Source organism: Emericellopsis cladophorae (genome assembly GCF_022114955.1).
Source record: "Emericellopsis cladophorae strain MUM 19.33 chromosome Unknown NODE_11_length_583618_cov_114_125112, whole genome shotgun sequence".
NCBI classification, from domain to species: domain Eukaryota; kingdom Fungi; phylum Ascomycota; class Sordariomycetes; order Hypocreales; family Bionectriaceae; genus Emericellopsis; species Emericellopsis cladophorae.
The window spans coordinates 318,129-330,447 of NW_026250936.1; the positions used below are offsets into that span (position 1 = coordinate 318,129).

Here is a 12,319-nt window from a genome sequence, read left to right on the forward strand (position 1 = left end):
TTGATTTGGGAGTGAGAAGCACTAATGGCAACTTGGTGCCTGATGAACTGGATATGCCAAGAATGGCCTTCCTTCCCTTTCTCTAAGAGCTTCTGCATCAATCCGGGTCATGGCACCTGCCCACCGTACCTTCCAACCCCCTCAGTTTGTCATGGTTCCCTCCAAATCTCTGAGGGACGAGGCACCATGACGTCTACATGGGCAGGCTCGACGCTTTGCTCCCCAAGGCACAATGAAGTGTAGACCAAACTCCTAGTCAGATCGTAAGGTAAAGTATGAACAAGAACAGCGGCGACCTCTCACCTTGCTTTCACGTCCCAAGGGGCCAAGACGTCAGGCAACTCTACAACTCTGTCACAGCCGGTTATTGTCCGTCGCCCTATGTTTGACTGACAGAATATAGCACCCTACCAGGAGAAAACTCTGGAACGATTCCAAGTCCTGTCAAACTTGATGACAGAAGAGCAAGCGGAACTGCCTCCCGACACACGAATGTTCCGACTACTCAACGCCACAGGTTCAGCAAATCCTACATGCCGGCATCACTAGGTCAAGGACAGCTAGACACTTCACGAGACGGGTGCTCAAATTTACTTGAAGCAAGTAGCCTGAAGCGAATGCACTGAAAGGCAGCCATCCAGCCCAGTCCACGATCCCGACGCCCACGGAGACTCCAGGGACATTGTCAACACGTGATGGTACGTAGCATAGGGACCCTGATCAACTGAAAGCGCCGGTCCGGCCCGATTACTTGCTTGACAGCGTCGTATGAATATCATAGCCCCATCATCGAGCGAGGAGTCTCGTTGGATGGAGCGCAAAGACATTGATTTGGGCCAATGGAAACAGCCGGGCCCCTGATGGCGGCCGGCACCGAGGCCATGGAGAAAACGATAGCCTGGATGTCCTGCAGGAGATACACAAGTACCTCTGCCCTGAAATGGCAGCTACCAAGCAGAGCTTGGCATCGTCTTCGGAAGTACGGCGTCCTTCAGGAACCGATACTGAGTTCGTCAACTCTATACAATTGCACAGGGGCAAGCTTGGACCCTGCGAAATCCAATGGACACTGGGAAGGAGCTGATCAACTTGGCCTGCGATACACAACACGCAGCCATCCGCACATTCAATTGTACATATACAACTTCACCTTCGCCATGCCATAATAACCCGACTAATCGCCGCCGCCCGATCTTCCTCCCCTCCTTATCTGCGGAGACCCCATTCTTGGCGACCAGGGAGCCCAGTTCTAGATCCAATGTGACAGGGTCGTTGCAAGTCCCAAACAGGCAGGTCAATCGATGGAACAGATGCGCCAACGGCGTACCAAGCACGCGATCACCACGTCCCAAGGCTGGTGGTGCTTCCAATGAAGACTGACTTCCACCAAACACCGAGGGCAGGGATCCGCAAACAGGAAGGTTCCCTACGCGCCCGTACGGTGGCTACGAAAGGTCCTGCGACTTGGCCTGCCGGCGACGCGTTCGCGCGATCATGAGGTGCAACTCGTGTGGTTGTGTGAGGAGCCGTTCCACCGGGTTTGCGGTTTGATCGTGGGATCGTAGGCGACTTATAAAAGTCGCTGACCCCCGTTCTCAGTGATCTCCCTGATTCTTGCCCACAAGGTACTGTGATCGCCAGACATAGCAGCGTCTAGCCAGTATGCAGTTGCTCAAGCTGTCAGTCGCCTTGGCGGCCGCGGCCTCATACGGCGTCAGTGCCCAGGATGCATTGGACGCGAACAACGCGAACCCCGTGGCCAAGAGCTTCATTATTGAGTACACGTCGGTGAGTTTGCAGACGTTCCACTTGTATCTCCAGACTGACAGATCGACAGGGTTCTGCGAAACGTCGGGATGGCCTCTTCACCCGCGATGACCTCAAGGTCGTCAAGAGCTTCGACAGCGCCATCTTCTCTGGCGCTACAGTCGAGACAGAGACACTCAATGTGGACAGTCTTGCCAGGCTGCCCAACGTGGCGCGCGTCTGGCCCAACATACCAGTGCAGCTCGATCCCATTACCGCAGAACTCCATGCCGACGCCTCGGACTCGGGCGACTACAGCACGCATGTTACCACGGGCGTATCAAAGCTCCACGAAATGGGATATTTTGGCGAGGGCGTCAAGGTTGGTGTTGTAGACACCGGTGTCTACTATGACCACCACGATGTATGAAGTTTCCTCTGCTCCTTTGCAGTGGTGTATAGGCGAAAGGGCTGACTTGTTTTGCAAATAGCTCGGCGGTTGCTTTGGCGATGGCTGCAAGGTCGCAGGCGGATATGACTTTATTGGTGAAGTTGGTAGGTTGCCCAGATCACTTCCCCTCGTTTCATAACACTGATCATTTACAAGACTGGCCCGTTGTGCCCAAGAGCCCCGATAACGACCCCACGGACGTGCAGGGTCACGGAACTCATGTTGCCGGTATCGTAGCTGGCAACAATGGAGAGTGCGTACACGTCCACTCAAAGCTCTGAATCCTCGATCGCTGACTGCTCTGTCTCCGCAGGGGCTGGGTGGGTGTCGCACCCAATGCCAGCATCTACGCTTACAAGGTCTTTGGTAATCTGGTGCGTCCAGCCACAGCCTCTGCTCGATTCTGTACGCAGCTAACAAGACGATAGGGAAGTACCGATTCGGCGACGCTGATCGAGTCTTTCTTGAAGGCATATGAGGATGATGTCAGTATCTGCTCCCAATCATGATCACAACCAGCTCGCGCGCTTACAATTGCAGATGGACATTATCACCGCCAGCATCGGTGGCCCTAGCGGATGGTCCAATAATCCCTGGGCCGAAGTCGCGTCGCGCATCGCCCGCGAAGGTGTCGTTGTCACCATCAGTGCCGGCAACTCCGGGTCTGCCGGCCCCTTCTTCGGGAGCTCAGGAGCCGCCGGCACGGACGTAGTCGCTGTCGCCTCCATCGCGGCCGAGAAGCTGCCCTCGACACCCTTTGAGGCTACCTTTGACATAGACGGCTCCCAGAACACCACGACCTTTGGCTATCTGCCGGCCACCAACTACTTCCCCGCCGCGGTCCAGGAATGGCCCGTTGTCGTGCTCAACCCTGACACGAGCGACCCAGCCGATGGCTGCCAGCCCTACCCCGAAGACACTCCTCGCATCGAGGAGGCCATCCCTCTAGTCCGCCGCGGCAGCTGCACCTTTGCGCAGAAACAGGCCAACCTCGAGGCCCTGGGTGCCAAGTACATCCTCATCTACAACAACGAGTCCCCCATCACGACCCCTTCCACGGACAGCACGTCGTCGCTGATTGGCATGATCACCGCCGACACGGGCGAGCTGCTCATCAGGGCTGTCGAGGACGGCGGCAAGGTCACGCTGGACTTCTCGGTCAACCCCGAACAGCCCTACGGCCTGGAGTACCCATCTGGCGGGCGCCCCAGCGACTTTACCTCATGGGCTGGCCTCTACGACCTGCAGCTCAAGCCTGATGTGGGCGCCCCTGGAGGCAACATCTTCAGCACCTACCCCGGCGGTGGCTACGCGGTCCTGTCGGGCACATCCATGGCCTGCCCCTATGTTGCCGGCGTCGCCGCTCTGTACATCGGCGTCCACGGCGGCCGCAAGGAGCATGGCAAGGGCTTCGCCAAGATGCTTCAGAACCGCATCATCTCCAGTGGCGTCGCGGTGCCCTGGTACAACATTGCGGTGCCGGAGGACGCCTTGATCGCTCCAGTGGCCCAGGTTGGCACGGGTCTGATCGACGCCTTCAAGGTCGTGACGTATAGCTCGAGTGTCGACTTTGCGCCCATCGCCCTCAACGACACCCACTACTTCAGCCGCTACCACGACGTCACCCTCCAGAACGACGCCGAGGACTCTGTGAGCTACAAGTTCTCGACGCAGCCCGGCGCCGGTGTCGAGGCAGCTGGCTGGTTCCCCCTGGCCACGGGCGGCGGGGAGTACAGGGTCCGGACCCTGGCCGAGCTCCAGCCGACCGAGTTTGAGCCCAAGGTCAGTCTGCCGCGCGACTTCACTCTGAAGCCCGGGGAGAAGAAGACAGTCAGCGTCAACTTTGACAACCCGGACAAGCTCGGCTGGAACGCCACGGCATTGCCTCTGTACAGCGGCAAGATCCTCGTGGCGAGCAGCAAGGGTGAGCAGCTGTCCGTGCCGTACTATGGCCTGGGCGCCAACCTCAAGACCGAGATGAAGGCGCTCTACCGCACCGGATACCCTCGCTCGACCTCGACCACGAAGAACACGCCGATCGAGACCAAATCTTCCTACAGCTTCGACCTCAGCGTCGACGCGCAGGACTTTCCCAAGATTGTGTCCAAGAATGTCTGGGGCACACGGGAGGTCCGATGGGACGTGAGTGCATTTTTTCTCCCTCGACCCAAGAGTAACCAAGAGACTGACAACAGAACGTGAAGATCTTCGAGGCGGGCTGGCGCGAGCGCAACTGGAAGTACCCCCCCGTCGAGGGCGAGAACGGCTACATTGGCTCGGTCGCGTCGTGGGTCGGCTCGGGACAGGTCGACGTCTTCGACCCCAGCATCCACGACGCCGACGAGACGTTTACGTACCCGCGCACGGATCTCATCCGCAACGCGCAGACGACGTCTGTGCAGCACGACTTTTGGTGGTTCGGCAAGCTGGGCAACGGCAGCCAGATTGAGCCCGGCAAGTACACGTACGTGAACCTCCAGTTGGCAGACTCAAGACGGGGAATAAAGAGACTGATGAATCTTGCAGCATGCGTTTCGCGACACTCAAGCCGTTTGGGGACCCGTATGCGGCGAACAACTGGGCGGTATACCAGACGCCTCAGATTGAGGTCACGGGCAAATACAATGTGTAACTGGCGTGGTGTGGTAGATATCGATCTTCTGTAGCTTTGTCAATGCTCATCATCTCAAGAAGGAATCAGCGTCCAAAAGCCTCCTACTGAATGACCGGTGCATGTTCCCCTGACCTGCCTGCCAGGCCGATCTGAATCTGCCTTATGAGTGGTTCTCATCGATGCCAAGCGATGACGGTTCCAAGCTCGGTTGCCCATCTCGACCAACGGACTGACCATAGGTATAGAAAGATAGATCATATTTTGATCTACATGTCCAGTCATTGCTGGGAAACCAAGTGGGCCTCCCTCGAACCGAACCGAGAAGACAAGGACAAGGGCAAGGCTCATATTCTGACTAGATCAGCAAGGGATTGCTAGAGGTGAATCTGCTTCCAAAGTCCGCCCAGAGCCTTGCAGACAATCAGTCCGGACTGTTGTAGGTGGTCTGCCCCATGATGGCCTCGCCTGCATTCCAACCGACGCACTGGCCATATGCGGGCACCGCCACCACACCACCCCGAGTAACTCGGCGACGCCTCGACATTCACTCTCTCATTCGTCCTCGCATCGTGGATTCTCCTCAACAGAGTGATTCCAGGCTCTGTGCCGCACGACATGCGTCGCTCGCCAATCGCCCGCCGTCCACCGCGCATGGTCGTGCAGGCGGCAGAACCAGGCTGCCAGCACGGACAGACGAGCATGGATAGATCGTCGTACAGTTGAGAATCCTTCGAAAGCACCGTGCTCTCATGCGTGGGATGGGGATGGGAATTATGCACAGACCAAACGAGCCTGCCTCTTTGTCTTGCCATCTTCCAAAAGGGCAGCACAGTCAGCTTGCTTGAGAGGGAGATCTCCCGCGAGTCTGGTGAACAGTGTCCTGCCTCTCCCCTCTCCTTCTTCTTCTCTTCCTTCTTCCGCCTTTCTTTGGTGTTGGAGAATCTGCACCTATCCGCCATTTGCACACAGATATACACTCCGTCTGCTTGCACACCACAAGCAATGCGCTTCGCCCTCACCACACACGTCCTGGCCCTTGGCCTCGGCCTAGTCTCCGTGAGCCAGGCGCACGAGAAGACGTGCTGGGCACCAGACGGCAAGACAAAGGCCGACAACGAGACATACGTGCCCTGCAACAAGCTCGGCATCGAGGAGGACGGCGTGCATTCGAGCTGCTGCAACCTCGACGGCAAGACGGACGAGCGCGACCTCTGCGCCCAGACGGGTCTCTGCAACAACGACGGCATCCTGTGGCGCGGGTACTGTACGGACCAGAGCTGGGAGAGCGCCGCCTGCGTCAACGTCTGCACAGACGAGTCGGTACGTTGGCCCCTGAGAGAGGCTTGCACATTTGCTCACTAAACCGAGCAGAAGGGCGGGAATGTCACCGGCATCGTCATGCTGACGCCGTGCGGCGACGGGCGGTACTGCTGCGGCGACACGACAGCCTGCTGCTCGGGGGAGGACGCCTTCTCCATCCCCATCCAGGAGGAGGTCATTCAGGGCGCCACGCACAGCTACGAGACCTACAAGCACGCCACCATTGGTCTAGCCGCGGTTTTTGGCGTCGTCTCGCTCGTCGCGCTACTCGGCATTTTCTGGCTTCTCAAGAAGAACAGGTCCCTCAAGGCGCGACAACAGGCATCCGCGCCGGCCATGAGTAAGTCGGCAGTGACAGCGCAGCAGCAGAACGTCGACCCGTATGTTCATGACCAAGAGGATATGCTGTGCACCGACACGACGAGCATGGCGTCGCCGCAGCACACCCAGTACCAGATGTACAAGCCGCCCATGTCGCCCACGATGGCCGAGGTGGACAGTAACCCGCACCGCTACTCGGAGCTGGATGCCACGGGGACAGCGACGAACACGACCACGACGGCGGCTTCACCGCACATGAGCTATAATGGTACCGTGTCGCCGCGGTTTGACGCGCCGTCGCATGATCGATCGTATGACGGGCATCGATAGACGGAGCGCCAGGGCAGGGCAGCAGGGGCGGCGTTGGCGGGCGAGTTTTCTTCTTCTTTTTTCCATGTACATAGTTGATATACTCATCGTTGAATTGCTGGTATTAGTCTGCTTCCATTCATTGATTGCCAGAGTCACTGCTCGCTCTCTCGCATAGCTCCCGTCTTATACGTGGGCCATGTCCCTGACTCCTTTCCATCTAGCAGTGGATACTGCCCGTGTCGTCAAAGGAAAGTCCGCCCAGAACAAATGTCCCCAACCAGACCCCTGAGAGCACCGAGAGGAAGTACCCCAGATTCATCGTCATGACGGCCAACATGCTTCCCAGGTGTCAGTCACCGTTCGGCAGAGCCTGATGTCGCACTTACAGAAGGTACCCGATCCCCGCAACAAAGAGCTCATACGTCGCCCTCGCTGTGGCGACAGACACCCGCCAGCCGGACCACTTGCGCTGGACGTCCCTCTTGACAATGGCCAGCGACTGGCGTGGCTGTCCAGCCAGCAGCCGGACCTTTTCGTCGTCCACTTCGGACTGGGCCACAGCCTCGGAGGCGGCGGCCGCGGTCCGCCGCCAGAGCCGGGTCTCGAGGATAGGGCGGAGGGCGAGCAGGACGCGCAGCAGGACGGCGAGGGAGAGGAGGAAGATGCATGTGCCGGCGTACTGCCCGTCGGTGGCGGGCGTCCACTGCGTTGACAAGAGCGGCGTCCGCGACGAGAGGAAGAAGGTCATGGACATGCCGGACATGGACGACGTCGATTTGCTGCTGCCCGTGCCTGTGGTGTTGTCGCCGCCCATATCCACGCCGCTCATGTCCGCGCCGTGGTTGGGGCCCTCGTGGCGTGGGAGAGACATGATGGCGTCTGTAGGTTGTTCGGAAAGACTCAACGTTGGGCTGCCACGGGCACCTCGCTGTACACAAGAAGGGGAAGAGGAACCGATCAGCAAGAGGCGACCGCCATAGATGATATGTCCATCAGAGCTGATTTTGCGCGGGGGTTGGTCAGCTGTGAACTTCCGGGCTTCTCCGTTATGTGTGAGCACGTTTCTCGGAAACTTGCTCACTCATGTATGTGGTAGCCCGCAACCCGGCACGCGAGACGAGACTCTTTGGGCATTGAAAGGCTAATGCGTATAATAAGTCATCGCCTTTTCTGCTCGGTGGAGGCTCAAAAAGGCTTGGCTGCCCCGGCTGTCGTCGATCACCTCCACATCTAGTCTCTGCGCTCGTCCTCGAAGAGCGGCCATTCATACAAAACATTATTATTCTGAGCCATATCTGGGAGAAATTGGCAGCCTCCATCATGTCTCTGCCTGGACTGTCGCAGCCTGTCACGCTGCACTCCAGCCGGGACACTGGCATGTGCATGCTCACCCCCGAGCAATGCGCCTACAAGCAGCGCCACTGGTTGTTCTGGTACGAGGCCGACCACAGGTACGCCTTCCCGACTCTCGCCTTGTTCTTGTGTACAATCATCGTCTTCGCCGTCGTCCACACCCTCGACGCCTACGGCCCGAACAGCTGGACGCAGAGCAAGCTTCGGAGGAGAGCGGCCGCCGCGACGCGATGGGCCTCCCTATCGGCGCTGGCGGGTCCGTAGCTGGAGCACGCAGTCCTTGGGCGCATACATGCTTGGCCTCGTCGGATTCGTCTTCTTCACTGATATGTCTAGGCGATCCTTGTGGTCAAGAGGATACCAGTCACTGACTACTGGCCAAACACCAAGGACATGAGCTACGTACACTCGCCCCCGATCGCGACGCGCGCGGGCTGGATGGCTCTTCGTCCGTCTGCCCTTTATCTTGTACGTGACAAGGTCCTCTCCTGAACAAAAGCTGACACGCCAGGGTCCTCGCCACCAAGGCCAACCTCACCGCTAGTCTGATCGGCACATTCCACGAGAACCTACTTGTCTGGCACAACTGGGTCGCCTGGGCCATGCTCATCCTCGCCTTGTTCTACAACTTTCCCTTTATCGTGCAGGGCATCCACGCCGGCGATACTGTCGAGCAGTGGGACACCGGCGGGCTGTGGGTGCGGGTGTCATCGCGCTCGTCGCCCAGGCCTGGCTGACCTTCTTCTCTCTCCGCTGGCTGCGCGAGCGGTACTACGAGATCTTCAAGATGACGCGCTTTTTCGCCGCGCTCATCTTTATCCTCTTCTTCTTCTTCCTCCACTGCGACGGCATCTTCACCTCCTGGGACTACTTCATCGCCGCCGCTGCCCTCCCTGTACGCTGTTTCCTGGCTGTGCGCGCACCGCCGCGCGTACCTCGAGTACAGCCTGCAGCACAAGGAATGGCTGGCCCTCGGGGGCGAAGAGACGCTCAAGATCGCCATTGACACCACCGTCGAGTGGACGCCCGGCCAGCACGTGTACCTCAGCTTCCTGACCTTGGAGCTGCACACCCGTTCACCGTCTGCTGCCTCCCTGGGTCTCGATGGAACGGCAAGAACCAGATGGTCTTTCACGTCAAAGCTCGCGGGGGCTTGAACGGGACGTCTGGCCAAGATGGCCCAGACCAACCCCGGCACCACGGTACGCGTACTCCTCGACGGTCCGTACGGCGGCATGCAGAGCCGATGGTACAGCGGCTTCGACCACGCGGTTGTCATTGCCGGTGGTGCCAGCGCCGGGTTCACCCTCGGTTTGGTTGAGGACTTTGTCGCCCGGTGCACGTTGACAGCAGCAGTCGCGCAAGACCGCAATTTGACACTGGTCCTGTCATCACGCGATCTCGAGCTGAAGAGATGGTACCTAGACGCCATCGCGGCGCTGCTGGACGCACAGCAGACGAAGGAGGGAAACAAGGAGGCGGCACGGATAGCGGGCTTGACTATTCACATCCACCACACTTGCATCGCGCACGGTTCGCCCGCGGACAGCAGCGAGGACAACAGCTTGCCTGCCAAGGTCTGGCTTCCATGATGCATGATGTGGGACAGGTCGCGGCGTCTGTACAGACTGATGTGATTAGGGGCCGTTAGAGGGTTTCTGAAGTTTGTTTCCACAAAGACAGCTTTTCGTCGTAGGTTTGCGTGTGGAAATTTGAATAATGGATTGAAGTCTTCGGAAACCTTTCAGCGTTTATTTCAACTTGTGGTCCTATCAGACCACTGTGAGAAACGCGGAGCAGCCCACCGCATTTCCCTCACCGCAGCTCGATTCATATTACTGTCATTTGAGAGGCGCAAGTTTGAAGTTATCGTCTCATTATCTGTTCCCCCCGGGGGTCACATCATCCATTTTAGTGGCTAAGCAACGCAAGCGACGGTGGCATGAAGGCTCTCAAGGGTAGTCAAATCCATCATAAACGACTAGACAAGAGCAGATACCTGATACTCTGCAGACCCTGCAGACCCTGCGGGCAATACACACAAACAAAACGAACTATGTTCCTGTCTGTCCTCTTACACCCGGGGCTACAAGCTGAATTCACTGTCGTGCCGGCAGCCAAATGAAGGACAAAGGTCCTATCACGTGCCCGGCAGCGCCACTTCATCATGGCAGCGGGAGACCCGGTTGGCACGGTTCTGACAATGACATGACAGCTGTCAGAAGAACAAAAAGCAAAAGAACAAAGAAAAACATGAACCGAAACCCCACGGCGTAACAGTTTTCCGAGCCCTCCAACAATAAGAACATGAATCGCCGCGCTGTTGTGCACGGTGGGAGACGTCACGAGAGGCTGCCTCGCATGTCAGGTTCCTGACGCGGTCTAAAGTCAAAAAACCTTCTTGAATACGGCGGGGGTGGAGACCACGTGGAAATCCATCCAGAGACGACGTGAGCTGGGGACGTCGGTCTTGACTCGTGGTACAGTGTGCGCGCGCCCATGGACCGAATCGACGTGAACCGGATGGCAGCGTTGGGGACGAGTGCGGGATGACTGTCGGCAGTCGCTATCCGCAACTTCGCTGTCGAAGAATCGGACGACTCGAAGAACTCGAACTGCAAGGCCGCCAAGGCGGGAACCAGCCGACTGCTGATGTGCGTGGAGATCCATGTCCCTGCCCAGAAACCCACACGGTCCATCTCACTCACGGTCGCGACAGTCGCCCAGGCACGAGAAGATAAATCCAGTCACGTCGTCAATATATTCAAGAGTGTATAGGTACAATATGTCCTCGCTAAATCCGGAACGCTTCCAGAAACTAGCATCCAAGAAGCCAACCCAATTCTTTTTCAAGAGTCGAATTCGAGAGAAAGAGCCAAAACGCAAAAACACCGCGCACAATCCCGTCAAGACCAAGAGTTCTATCAGCAGAGCATCTTAGTTGCCGCCCTCGTAGCCGACAGTGATGTCCAGCCAGACATCGCCAGCGGGGATGTTGAGGCCCCAGCCGTCCTCGGCCTCCATGCCCTTGAGGAAAGCGTTGGTGCCGGTGCCGCCAGGGTTAATGGTGGAGCAGGTGTCATGGCCGCAGATCTGCAGGCCGGGGATGGTCATGTCGTAGCGGGACGCAACCAGGCATGAGGCGTCAGCGCCGGACCAGCCGTCGTTGCTGGTGTTGGCCATGTCGAACTCGGCCCAGGTGGAGGCGTACTCGCCCCATTTGGTGGTCTCGATGCCGCCGACCTGGCAGATGACGCCACCTTGGGTGTTCTCGTCCACGGCCAAGTGCTGGGTGACACCGGCGGGGATCGAGAAGCTCTTGGCCTCCTTGCCCTTGAAGAAACCGTTGATCTCGTTGTTCTCGGGACCGATCTTGAGGTAGGCAACGCACTCCTGCTGCTTGTCGGAGGCGTTCTTGATGGCGGCAATGTAGTTGTACTTCTTGGCCACGTTGCTCTTGACGAGCATCATGTTGCAGCCGTAGTCGTCGGCGGTGCCAATGTTGCCCGTGTAGGCAATCTCGGCCACGGTGGCGCGCTTGGACTTGCCGCCGCAGAAATCGGTGTAGGTGTCGACGCCAGAGTCGCCGCCGGACGAGGAGGAGTCATCATCCTGGTCAGCCTGCGCGGCGGTGGTCTTCGCGGGGGCCTCGGCGGCGGTGGTGGTGGGCTCGGCCGCGGCGACAGCCTCGACGGAAGGCTGAGGCTGGACGTACTGGACGAACTTGGCCGCGCCGGCGGAGCGATGGGCGTGCTTGTGGGCGTGGCCGCTGGGGTGGGCAGAGGCGCCAATGGCGGCAGCCGCGAAGAGAGCAGTGGTGGTGAACTTCATTTTGATTGATTGAAGGTCGGTGATTCCAAGGGAATGTGTAGTGTCCAAGAGGCTTGCTTGGAGAGTGAGAGATAGAGAGAGTATGGGCGCGCAGCGCGGGAGTTGGACAGAGACCTTGAAGGAAGGGTGGTCTGTAGTGGTATTGAAGGAGTGAAGAAGGAAGGGTTTCCTTAACGTGAATGCGCGACGACTTGGAGAGTTGACGGTGAGAAGGGGAGAATCTAAATCGAGACGGGCCAGGGAGGAGATGAGTCTTTATGGACTGACAGGGGTGCGACGGCCGTGCCTGCTTTGTCGCGCTGGAGGGCCGAGCCAAAGGGGGCCCAGGCGGCCACAACAGCGCAGAATGGGCTAGTCCATTCCTGTCATAG

General features: G+C 58.3%; 5 protein-coding genes across 5 annotated transcripts; 3 read left to right on the forward strand and 2 right to left on the reverse strand.

Annotated features, from left to right (window-relative positions):
• Positions 1-1,662: 1,662 nt before the first annotated feature.
• On the forward strand, positions 1,663-4,829 carry J7T54_000893 (Minor extracellular protease vpr; the record flags this gene model as incomplete). Its single annotated transcript, XM_051504929.1, has 9 exons — positions 1,663-1,788; positions 1,838-2,170; positions 2,238-2,301; positions 2,354-2,450; positions 2,511-2,571; positions 2,626-2,682; positions 2,738-4,339; positions 4,393-4,661; positions 4,724-4,829. 9 exons carry the CDS (start codon positions 1,663-1,665, stop codon positions 4,827-4,829), a joined length of 2,715 nt encoding a protein of 904 aa, XP_051363606.1.
• Positions 4,830-5,813: 984 nt separating this feature from the next.
• Positions 5,814-6,782, forward strand: J7T54_000894 (uncharacterized protein; the record flags this gene model as incomplete). Its single annotated transcript, XM_051504930.1, has 2 exons — positions 5,814-6,131; positions 6,183-6,782. The coding sequence occupies 2 exons, from the start codon at positions 5,814-5,816 to the stop codon at positions 6,780-6,782; spliced, it is 918 nt and encodes a 305-aa protein (XP_051363607.1).
• A 199-nt stretch (positions 6,783-6,981) lies between these two features.
• On the reverse strand, positions 6,982-7,635 carry J7T54_000895 (putative ctr copper transporter; the record flags this gene model as incomplete). Its single annotated transcript, XM_051504931.1, has 2 exons — positions 6,982-7,102; positions 7,151-7,635. 2 exons carry the CDS (start codon positions 7,633-7,635, stop codon positions 6,982-6,984), a joined length of 606 nt encoding a protein of 201 aa, XP_051363608.1.
• A 449-nt stretch (positions 7,636-8,084) lies between these two features.
• On the forward strand, positions 8,085-9,709 carry J7T54_000896 (Ferric/cupric reductase transmembrane component 7; the record flags this gene model as incomplete). The annotated part of the gene is made up of 5 exons (XM_051504932.1): positions 8,085-8,377; positions 8,629-8,785; positions 8,845-9,012; positions 9,071-9,154; positions 9,302-9,709. 5 exons carry the CDS (start codon positions 8,085-8,087, stop codon positions 9,707-9,709), a joined length of 1,110 nt encoding a protein of 369 aa, XP_051363609.1.
• Positions 9,710-11,054: 1,345 nt separating this feature from the next.
• J7T54_000897 (Allergen Asp f-like protein) lies at positions 11,055-11,948 on the reverse strand (the record flags this gene model as incomplete). The annotated part of the gene is made up of 1 exon (XM_051504933.1): positions 11,055-11,948. One exon carries the CDS (start codon positions 11,946-11,948, stop codon positions 11,055-11,057), a length of 894 nt encoding a protein of 297 aa, XP_051363610.1.
• Positions 11,949-12,319: the final 371 nt, after the last annotated feature.